We start from the raw sequence: 12,141 nt of genomic DNA on the forward strand, positions 1-12,141 counted from the left end.
GAACTCTCATTCATTCCTGGTGGGAATACAAAACGGTACAGCCACTTTGGAAGACAGTTTGGCAATTTCTTACAAAACTAAACACAGTCTCACCATATAATATGGCAATCACACACCTATATATTTACCCAACTGACTTGAAAACTTATGCCTGCACGAAAACCTGCACACAGATGTTTATAGTAGCTTTGGTCATAATTGCCAAAAGCTGGAAGAAATCAAGATCTCCATCAGTAGATAGGTGAAAGGACAAACTGCCATATATCTAGACAATGGAATACTATTCAGCAATGCAAAGGAGTGACATCTCAATACACACAAAGACATGGAGGAACCTTAAATGCATATCGCTAGGTCAAAGGCGCCAACCTGAAAGCCTACAGACTACATGATTCCATTTATTGACATTCTGGAAAAAGCAGATTGATGGAGATGAAAAACAGATTGGTAGTTGCCAGGGGCTCAGAAGGGAGGTGGCTGAAGAGGTAAAGCACAGGGGATTTTTTTCGGGCAGTGAAACTGTTCTGCATGATACTGTAACAGTGCATACCTATCACTATGCATCTGTCAAAATCCATAGAACTTTATAGCACAGTGGACCTTAATTTACACAAATTTTTTTTTTAAATCCCAGGATGGAATGCAGAATGTGACAGAAGAATCTATAATACAAATTAGTGAAACAGCCTCACAGAAGGAGGTATTGAGAGAAAAGGTGCTGATCCAAGAAACTGGAACTGAGTGGAGTGTGTAAGGCTAAAGGCTAAAGAAATTGTGTATAAGTATTATATTCTAGCTGACAACGTAGTTTCCCATGGAAAGTAAGGGTTAACGATTTGAAAGCACCATACATGGGTGCACGCAGGTGACTCAGTCAGTCAAGCATCTGCCTTTGGCTCAGGTCATGATCCCAGGGACCTGAGATCAAGCCCCACATCAAGCTTCCTGCTCAGCAGAGAGTCTGCTTCTCCCTCTCCCATAGCCCCTCCCCCAGCTTCTACGAGCTCTGTCTCTCTCTCAAATAAATAATCTTTAAAAAAAAAAAGATAAAAAAAAAAAAGAAAGCACCATACATGTACACTGGAAGAGAACAGTTAAATAATGGATGGAGGATGGTGGGAGCCAAGTTTCTCACTACCTGTAATGGGAGGTTACAAACAAGCCATGGGAGGAGGCAAGAATGATCCATGTGTTAATGGAGCAGAATTACAGACATCAGTACGATCTCATGTTTAGCTTAATGTAGACACGGATGGTCACATGTAGATAATATATCTACCTATAGATATATATATAGACACGGGTCAGTACACACACACACACACACATTTTTTTTTTTAAAGATTTTATTTATCTATTTTATTTGAGAGAGAGAGAAAGCACATGAGATGAGGGGAGGGTCAGAGGGAGAAGCAGACTCCCCGCCGAGCAGGGAGCCCGATGCGGGACTCGATCCCAGGACTCCAGGATCATGACCCGAGCCGAAGGCAGTTGCCCAACCAACTGAGCCACCCAGGCGCCCCACATTTTTTTACTGAGTGGCTGAGAGTGCCTAAACCAATAATGCCCCAGTAGAAATGAGCACACCTACTGCCCATATCTTCATTCCTAATACCATTCTCTACTAAAGGGAACCAGGGGGGTGCCTGGGTGGCTTAGTCGTTAGGCATCTGCCTTCAGCTCAGGTCATGATCCGAGGGTCCTGGGATCGAGCCCCGCATCGGGCTCCCTGCTCCATGGGAAGCCTGCCTCTCCCTCTCCCACTCCCCCTGTTTGTGTTCCCTCTCTCGCTGCTGTGTCTCTCTGTCAAATAAATAAATAAAATCTTAAAAAAAAAAAAAAAGGAACCAGGGCTCCTTGGAGAAATGGCACATTGCAGTGGCAGACAGTAGGTCCTCAAGAAAACCCCACGGTGACAGGGCCGTGTCAAAGGGAAACAGAAAACTGAAAGAGTTCCAAATGGCCAAAGCTGGAAAAATTTGAACAAAATAAAGTAGAAATGGATTATAACCCAAAGTTTAAACAAATGAGTCCCTACTGACATAAATAAGTAGTTGAATAAATAAATGGGAGAGAACAGACAAATGTCCCATGCAGAACAATTCCAAATAATTTCTATAGATACTTTACCCTCAAGGAGGTGGAGCATAGCTCCCTAGTTCTTAAGTGTGAGCTATGCAGTGAATTCCTTCCATAGAGTACATTATGGAAAGGATGAAAAGCAAGTAACTTTACAGTGGAGAAAGCTGACACACACCACCTCAGCCAGAAGATCAAGGTTAAAATTGGCAGCCATAAGTCATATCAACAATATATAGCCTTGATACAATGTGATGAGAATGGCACTTTACCTCTACTCCTCCTCCCTAAAACCCATAACCCCAGTCTAATCATGAGATAAACATCAGACAAATCCCAATTGAGGGACATTCTACAAAATACCCGACCAATAATCCCCAAAACTGTCAACTGGTGCAGCCACTGTGGAAAACAGTATGGCGGTTCCTCAAAAAGTTACAAATAGAACTACCCTTCTATCTAGTAATTCCCCTTCTGGGAATGTAACCAAAGGAAATGAAAACACTAACTTGGAAACACTAACTCCCATGTTCACCACAGCATTATTTATAATACCAAGGCATGGCAACAGCCTAAGTGTCCATCAATGATGAATGAATAAAGAAACTGTGGCATATACATATACAATGGAATATTATTCAGCTATCTAAAAAAAACGAGGAAATCCTACCATTTGTGACTGGACAGATAGACACTGAGGGCATTATGCTAAGTGAAATAAGTCAGACAGAGAAAGACAAATACTGTGTGATCTCACTTATATGTAAAATCTAAAAAAAAAAAAGTAAATGAACTCATAGAAAAAGAAATCAGATTTATGGTTGTCAGAGACAAGGGGTAGGAGGATGGAGAACTGGAGAAAGGTGGTCAAAAAGGTACAAACTTCCAGTTACAAGATAAATAAGTGCTAGGGATGGAATGTACAACATGACGGAATATAGCTAACAGTTAACACTGCTGTATGATATAGAGGACAGTTGTTAAGAGAGTAAATCCTAAGAGTTCTCATCACAAGGAGAAAGTTTTTTTTTTTTCTTTCGATTCTATCTGTAGGAGATGATGGATGTTAACCTACTGTGGTAATCACTTCACAGTATACATAAATCAAACCATCATGCTGTGAGCCTTAAACTCATACAGCGATGTATATCAATTATTTTGCAATAAAACTGGGGGGGGGGAGAACACAGGTATGTAACAAAGTTTAAAAACTACGGAAAAAAACACCTGTCAAGGTCATCAAAAACAAAGAAAGTCTAAGAAACCATGGCAGCCAAGAGGAGCCCCAGGTGACATGAAGACTAAATGTCACATGGTATCCTGGAAGGGACACCAGGTAAAAACTAAGTACACATGGATAAAGCATGTTCTCGAAGTAAGACAAAAATGTAAATAAATAAGTGGGAAGAGATAAGAAGGCACAGATTCTAAAATCTGACCAGGTATTTTCCTATCAAGTAACCTAAAGGAAGCCCTTAAAGCCTGGAGCCATGATAAGAAGCCTCATTTTGAGGGTTCGGCACAGAAAACTGGTATGGTTTATGGCCCCACGGTGCTTTTACTATAGGCCACTTTTTTTTTTTTTTTTCCCAAGCTCAAAAAGCAGCAGTAACAATCACCGTCCTCCCAGGCTAAGTATTTAGGGGAAGTTTGAGTATTATGAGGGTGATGGATTCTGAAGTCCCTTTCGTTATCATAATAAGGACAAAAAAAAGTTTGTGCCATCCACACTTGAGTCAACTGGAGTGCTGACAGGAGCCCATGAGCTGGGGCCCAAGATGTTTTTCCATTTCTCTCTGGAGGGATACGATAATCTTTCATTGCCGCACAGCAGAACAAACACAACTGTTTCACAGCTTACTTGGTGGATTTCACACAGTGTCATGTGCTTCATTTTCAAAGACATCTTTCCTTCCCTGGGACATCGGGAGGTTATGTTGAGGCCTGCAGGGGCGGTCTGGGCACGTTCTCCCACACGAGGGGGGCTCGGCCGGCTCCCACACTCTGCCTGGGCTCTGAAGTCATCTGTGACTCTTCCAGTTTATTCTCCATATCGAATTAGTCCTATCAATCCCCCTTTTGAAATTTCTCTAGAAGTTATTATTCTTTCCTCTCCGTTCCTGTTGTCTTAATTCAGGCCATTTGATCTTTTACCTAGATTATTGTTTAAAAAAAAAAAACAGTTTAACTGGTCTTCCAGTCTTTGACCCACTCTTCCCCCGAATCCACCCTCCACGCTGCCATAAATTCACAAAAACACCAATCTGATCATATCATTCCTCCGCTTTTAAATCATTTGACGACTCCTTGGTTACAAGATAAGGTCCAGAAGCACAGACTGTCTAGACCTCACCCAGATTTCTAACTGGATCTCCCGCCTTATCCCCTGCTATCTTCCCCTCCTGCTCCAACCGTCATCATCTCTACCCCAGGAGCCTCAGACCCCAGATGCACAGGTTCCGTGTTGCCTGAATAGAAAAGGCTCTCTCATGCCGCCGTGCCTTTAGCCACGTGGCTCTCTCTTGCCAGGAAGGTCTCCTCACTCAACAATCTGAGAGGAGTAGCAAGGCACACGAGGTGGAAAGACAAGGAGGTGAGGGAAACAAGGGAATTGATGAGCATTACTAAAACGGCACAGGGCTGGGTTCCTAAGATCTGGGGGCTCCATAAACACTGAATACCTGAATACGTGAATGACTGAATTGCCAAACATGATGCCCAGGCTGCAGAGGCAGGCAAGTGAGAACGGATGGACTATGAGTACAGCTCTGAATTTCTTCCTACTACTCCAACCCTTTTTTCTATTTCCCTCCCCCTCCCCTTCTGTGAGACCTCCATGTTTATGTTTCTTCTCATTGGCAGACTACTATACCACCACCACAGATGCACTTAACCATGCCATGCATAATTTATTTATTCATTCCTCATAAATCAATCCCTCTAGCCATCTGGAAAACAAGAACCACTTCTACTGCCTTTCAAGCTCCTTTTAACTAATCTTTTTAGTACGTGCTATTGTGCCTGGTACAAAAGGTAGTATTTTATGTACAGCCACACCACCGATATCAAGGACTTTATGACCTTTTTTTCTGTTGTTGCTTTTGTGTACATTAGGAAATCCCAGGTGAAAACATTAAATAAAGTGAGAACAATTAAAAAGCAAAGCAAGAAAATTATATGACTACAGAGTATAGTAAATGGGCCAATTTCTGTGTGTAGCTCACAGAAAACAGCTTTGCCGTTTTATGGTCAGACCTTGTAAACCACAAGCAGTAATTCTCCTGTAAAGGCCAAGTGAAAAGTGGCAAAGGACTACTCATGTAAAAACACATTCTACAATCACAAGCAATGTCAAAATCTCGTCTGCCTCAGCTTGTGGGTCTACTAAATAGGAATAATAGATGGATACTCGCCTGCCTCCAAGACCTACTGAGAGCACTGTGAACACAACGAGTACTTTGGTGATAGGGATGTTATGCGATATCACTTTCGATTAGAAGCAATAACGAGAACTAAGCTAAACCACTCTGGATTAGCCAGAAGGTTTATTAGAAGTGGCCGGCTTAAGCTTACGGAAACCCTAACTGACCACTTCACTCGAGCCAGTGATGGCTGTAACTGACTCGCGAGGGTTATAACTACACATAAGTGGACAGGATATATAAACACATGTGCCTTTCACAGAAGGAGGCAAATATGAAAAACCATTAAATACCAAACCATGAGTGCCCTTCTTTTATGAACTTTAAATTCAGGGGCTCTCTTCTACCTGTTACTGTCTTGAGGCACCTTTACGAGACAATTTCTTATTATCCTTCTGAACCTGTGGTTTGCATACTGGTATGTTCTTCCCAAGTTGGTCACCTCCTCAGAGAGGCCTTGCCTGACCTTTCGAACTTTCTAACCTTTCTAAAATATCATCCCTTAGTTATCCTCTATTGTCATTCACTTTATTTCCATCTTGGTACTTATTATAATGGGTAAATAACTAAGTAGTTGGTTTGTTTACTCATTGACCCAACTAGATCTAAATTCCAGGTCAACTTGGATCTTACCTACGTTAATCCCACCACTGTATCCCCACGGCCTAGGATAGTGCCTGCTTCGTAGCAGGTATTCAAAAAGTATTCGTCGAATGAAAGGGTGAAGGAGTTTGTCCTCACAGTGACAATAAAGTTGATTCAAACTTCTTAGCGTCACATTCAAGGCTCCAATCTATTTATTTGGGCTTATAGCCTGCCTTTTCATACCTCTGTATATTATGCCTGTTGATATCTCTGTAAAAGCTTGCTTTCTGCCTAGAAAGGCCTTCTTCCTACCAAATATCTTTCAAGGCCCTTCTCAAACACACCTTCTCTGTGAAATCTTTTCCAATCCTAGACACACACACACATACAGAATGCTTCCTCTGCTGAGTTCTTATAAGAGTTATAACACTTACAGTATAGGGTTATAACAGAAATAAAATAACAATAATAATGAGAGCTAACATTTTATTGAGCGTTAGCTCGAGGCCGTGTACAATTATAACCACTTTATGTTATTATTTCATTTAATCCTGAAAACCACTCTAAGAGTTAGGTGCTCTCATAAGTACTTAATGTTTGTTTAGCCAGCTAGAATCAACTTCATGAAGGCAGGGAGGGTGCCTTAAAGCCTTGCTAATTCCCAGAACCTAGCAAAGTTTCCACAGTGTCATACGCCTCCAATTCAAATTTGCTAAATAATAAAATTCTGACATAGTTTCTTGTCCTCTTACTTTATGTTGAGAATGGCAATCCCAATCAGTTAAAGAACCAGACAGTAGTTTTAAGTAATTGTACAAATTTAATATTAAAGTCCTTTCTGACTACAACAAGAAACTCAGAAGTCAGAAAAGAAAAGGGTGATATATCTGGCTATGTAAAAATGTTTAATATTTGTAGATTTTTTTAAAGGAAACAAAAACAAAACAAATGGAAAAAATACACACCAGCTACGTTAGACAAAACATTAAGAGTAATATATGAAGGGCTCCTAGAAAAAGATAAGAAAAGATAATCAGGCCATCAGAAAAACAGGAACATCATATAAACAGGAAACTTCCAGAAAAAGAAATTTAAGTGGTTCGTAAACATATGAAAATACACTCAACTTCATTAATCTAAAAAAGTGAAAATTAAAACAATAATGAAAATTTACTGATTTTATTTATTTTGCCTATCATAGTGTGAAGATGAAAAAATTATAATATTCAGCACCAGCAAGGCTGTGGGGAAATAAGCACTCATACACTCATGCTACAGAAATGTTCTAATATACTAATATTCTAATACAGAATAAATATTCTAATATACTTCTAATATACTACATCTTATATATACAGATGCACACACATACACATACACAAGGTTGTTCATTGCAGCATTGTCTGAAATAGCAAAAGATTGGAAACTGAAATGTACATCAATAGAAATTTGGTTAAATAAGCTATGGTACAGCTATACCATGAACTTATATGCAGTTATTGAAAAGAATGATGTTACTGGATAACCATATAATAGATGGAGGGAATTCTCCTTCTATAAATATATTCCAGGGACTCCTGGGTGGCTCAGTCAGTTAAGTGGCTGCCTTCGGCTCAGGCCCTGCTCCCAGGGTCCTGGGATCAAGCCTGGCATCCGGCTCCCTGCTCAGCAGGGAGTCTGCTTCTCCCTCTCCCCTGCTCAGGCTCTCACGCGTGCTCTCTCTCTCTCTAAGAAATAAATAAAATCTTTTAAAAAAATAAACGTATTCCAGATAATAAAAACCCAATTATAAAAAAGGGAGAGGATTTGAACAGACACTTCGTTGAAGGGGATATAAGGTTGGCAAATAAGCACATGAAATGATGCTCAACATCATAAGGCATTAGGGAAATTAAATTAAAACCATGATGAGATAACACTACACACCAATTAGAATGGCTAAAATAAAAATTACTGAAAATATCCAGAGCTGTTGTGGACGGGGAACAAGTGGAACTCTCACTCATGGCTAGGTCAGCTATAAAACGGTACAGCCACCCTGGAAAATGGTTTGGCAGTTTCTTAGGAAGTTCAACATACATTTCCCACATGACCCAGTGATCCCACATCAGGCTCTACTAAGCAAGAAAAAAAGGAATGAACGACTTGAATTAATCTCCAAGGCATTGGCTGAGTGAATGAAGTCAGTCTCAAAGGCGACATACTATATGACTCCATGCATATGACATTCCAGAAAAGAAAAAAATACAGGGACAGAGAATACATCTGTGGCTACCAGGGGTTTGGGGTGGAGGAGGTTTGGCTGCAAAGGGATAGCAAAAGGGAACTCTCTGGGGTATGGAACTGTTCTGTATCCTGTCGGTGGTGGTGGTTACAAAAGTCTCTACATATGTTAAATCTCCAAAGATTGCACCAGAAAAAAAGTGAATTTTACTGTGTGTACATAAAAAATAATTTTTAAAAAGATAAACTGTCATCCACAGTAATGATACCAGGGTGCCTGGGCGGCTCAGTCAGTTAAGCCTTGCCTTCAGCTCAGGTCATGATCTCAGGGTCTCTGGGCTCCCTGCTCAGCGGGGAGTCTGCTTCTCCCTCTCCCTCTGCCTCTCGCCTCCCCACTCATTCTCTCTCTCCCTCTCTCTAATAAATAAATAAAATCTTTAAAAAAAATAAAAAATAAATTTAAAAAAAACAGTAATGATACCTTCTATTTCTCCATCTAAGGGAGGAACATCATCTCTCATGGAAAAATCCATAGCTGTCCCTGGAATGTCCATCAAGTCTTCATCACTGGAGCTGCTCCGGAAGCTATTGAAACTCCCCTGCTGAAAGCCTCTGTTATCCATAGCCCCTGCGCAGAAAGAAAAACAGGAGGCTTATTACAACGATCTTCAAGCTCCTTACCACTTATCCTTTTTTACTATGGTAAATACACATAAAATTTACCATTTCAACCATTATAAACTAGACAATTCAGTAGCATTAAGCTCATTTACAATGTTTTGCAATTACCATCGCTCTCCATTTCCAGAAATTTTTCATCCTCCCAAACAGAAACTCTGTACCCAGTAAACATAACTCCCCTACCCCAGCCCCTCGTAACTGCTATTCTCTGCCTCCATGATTTGCCAATTCTGGATATTTCATATAAATATAATCATACAATATGTGACCTTTTGTGTCTGGCTTCTTTCACTTTTCATAATGTTTTCAAGACTCGTCCATGTTCTGGCACGTATCAGTATTTCATTCCATTTTCAGACTGAACAATACCCATTGTATGAATAGACCACATTTTGTTTATCCATTCATCGGCTGATGGACATTTGGGTAGTTTTCACCTTTTGGGTTACTACCAATTCTGTTTTTTATTATTGAAGTATAGTTGGCACACAATGTTATATTAGTTTCCGGATGAACAACACAACGATTCAACAATTCTATACATTACTCAGTGCTCACCACAATAAGTGTAGTCACCATCTGTCACCATATAAAGTTATTACAATATTATTGACTGTATTACCTATGGTGTACTTTCTAACTCTGTGACTTGTTTATTTTATAAATGGAAGTTTGTACCTCTTAAATGCCTCTCACCTATTTTGCCCATCCCCCACCCACCTCCCCTCTGGCAACCACCTGTTCTCTGGATTTAAGTCTGTTTCTTTGTTCATTTTTGTTTTTTAGATTCCACATATAAGACAAATAATATGGCATTTGTCTTTCTCTGTCTGACTTATTTCACTTGGCAGAATACCCTCTAGGTCTGAGTAACATTCCATTGTGTATATATACCACATCTCCTTTCCATTCATCTATCAATGGACACTCGGGTCGCTTCCACATCTTAGCTATTGTAAATAATACTGCAATAAACTCAGGGGTACATATGTCTTTTTCAAATTGGTGTTTTCAAATTTTCTTTAAGTAAATACCCAGTAGTGGAATTACTGGGTCATATGTTATTCCTATATTTATTTTTTTTAAAGACTTTATTTATTTATTTGACAGATAGAGAGCACAGATAGGCAGAGTGGTAGGCAGAGGGAGAAGCAGGCTCTCCACTGAGCAGAGAGCCTGATGTGGGGCTTGATCCCAGGGTCCGGGGATCATGAGCTGAGCTGAAGGCAGATGCTTAACCTACTGAGCCACTCAGGCGCCCCTGTTATTCCTATATTTAATAAAGGAACCCCTATACTGTTTTCCACAGTGGCTGCACCAATTTACATTCTCACCAACAGTGCACAAGGGTTCTCTTCTCTCCACACCCTCACCCACATTTGTTATTTCTTGTCTTTTTGATACTAGCCATTCTGAGTGGGGTGAGGTGAGACCTCATTGTGGTTTTACTTTGCATTTCCCTGATGATTAGTGATGTTGACCATCTTTTCATATGTCTGTTGGCCATCTGTATGTCTTCTTTGGAAAAACGTCTATTCAGGGTTACCACTCATTCTTATGTCTTCTTTCATGCTCCTACTTGGACAATATAGACACGCAAACTACTCAGTATACTCAGTTACCTTTCAGGTGTAATGTGCCTCTACCCTTACCATGTAGTCGACAGCCGTTTTTTGTTTTTTTTTTTTTTTTTTGAGAACCATGCAAATGAGCAAACCAAATGAGGACATGTGTACAAAACTCATGGGAATTCATAAGTAATCAACTGAAATAAAACCTAGACATCAGTACTAACAAATGTCTTGGCCATTTAGGAGTAGAGAAACATTATCTCATGGCTCTGACTCTCCCAGAGCTCATAACACAATGCAGATGCTCAGAAATACTGGGAAAAAGAGGCATGCTATGCTGTTTAATGTTTTTCTCTGCTCAAGAATTTAGTATTAAAGATGAAACATTCCCTATATCCCAAGTGTGAATCTTCAGATTATAAATTTTACCCCAAAAAAATCTTAGTATATTGATTTTTAAAAATAGCATTATAGTCAACTTTACTTTACCTAGTCCTGTCCCTTCACCTTTTTTTAATGAAATCTTGATCCAAAATCATAGTCAGCATAGTTCTTTTGGGTTTGGCAAATAATATTCCTTTTGAAGTATTCCAATTCTTTTAAGAAGCTTCTTACTTTTTTTAGGTTACCAGAAGTATACACGATGAATGTGGAAAAATCAGATAGGATAAATTAAGCCATAGAGCTGGAAAATTGGACTAACAGATAACTATTTTAAACACTAAGCATAAAGGACAAATAACCAACATTTACCAGGTACTTACCAATTTTTAGGCACTGGGCTATGTGCTTAAACTGAATTCTTTCACTTAACTTTTCCCACTCCTAGTGCAGATGAGGAAACTCATGAAGCTCAGAGAGGCGAAGTATTTGCCCAGTTAATATTTCATAAAAAGTCAAGCTCTAAATCATGTGTTCGATTTCATAAGAACTCACTTGTAATAGAGACCAGCCTGACTGAAGTGTGAGTGACATTCATGAACCACCTATTACATACAAATCATCGTGGGACAGTGGGACAGATACAAAAATGAGGCTGGGTAGGCCAGATGAGATGAAGATTGAGAGTCAAAGATTTGAGAGTCATCAACGTCAAGGTGATGGTTGAAACCAAGAGAACAGATATCCCAAGGGAAATCTGCCATTCACTTATGGATAAGAACAAATATAAAGAAAAGAAATGCATTCCCAGCACCCTCCCTTAATATGCACAAATAGCTTGAACTCTGTGCAGACATGAACAAGAAGTTCCCCCAGGAACATTACCATGCTTACACGGTCACATAGGGTCAGGTAGGGAAGGTAGGGTCATTTATCCAAAGGTACTAATAATGTACAAAATTACTGATCAGAAAACCATTTCCTCAGCTACAAGAACTCTAACCTCGCTTTGTGGATCAAGCAGGTCCTAGGATACTAAGAATCCATGCTCTGTGGTCTTAGCTGAGCTCCTCCGCGGCTACTCACCAAACCTTCATCCTTGCTGGACTCTTTCCCCTGCTCTACTACTTCCTTCACTCACCTTCTCCGAGCACCTCCCACAACAAACGTGCTTACACAGAATGCCCCGTCTCAGTTGC

The 12,141-nt window shown here is 40.0% G+C and overlaps 1 protein-coding gene across 2 annotated transcripts in view; it reads right to left on the minus strand.

The window, feature by feature from the left end:
• Positions 1-12,141, minus strand: part of CLCN5 (Cl-/H+ antiporter 5) — a 157,189-nt gene that overhangs the window by 36,378 nt on the left and 108,670 nt on the right. For both annotated transcript variants that reach the window (XM_028092965.2, XM_028092964.2), the window contains exon 4: positions 8,791-8,937. In XM_028092965.2, coding sequence (XP_027948766.1) covers positions 8,791-8,937 — 147 coding nt within the window. The remainder of the gene's footprint in view (positions 1-8,790; positions 8,938-12,141) is intronic.

This window comes from Eumetopias jubatus, unplaced genomic scaffold (genome assembly GCF_037043125.1).
Source record: "Eumetopias jubatus isolate StellerSeaLion01/CBP00866 unplaced genomic scaffold, mEumJub1_p1.0 scaffold_11, whole genome shotgun sequence".
Lineage (NCBI taxonomy): Eukaryota > Metazoa > Chordata > Mammalia > Carnivora > Otariidae > Eumetopias > Eumetopias jubatus.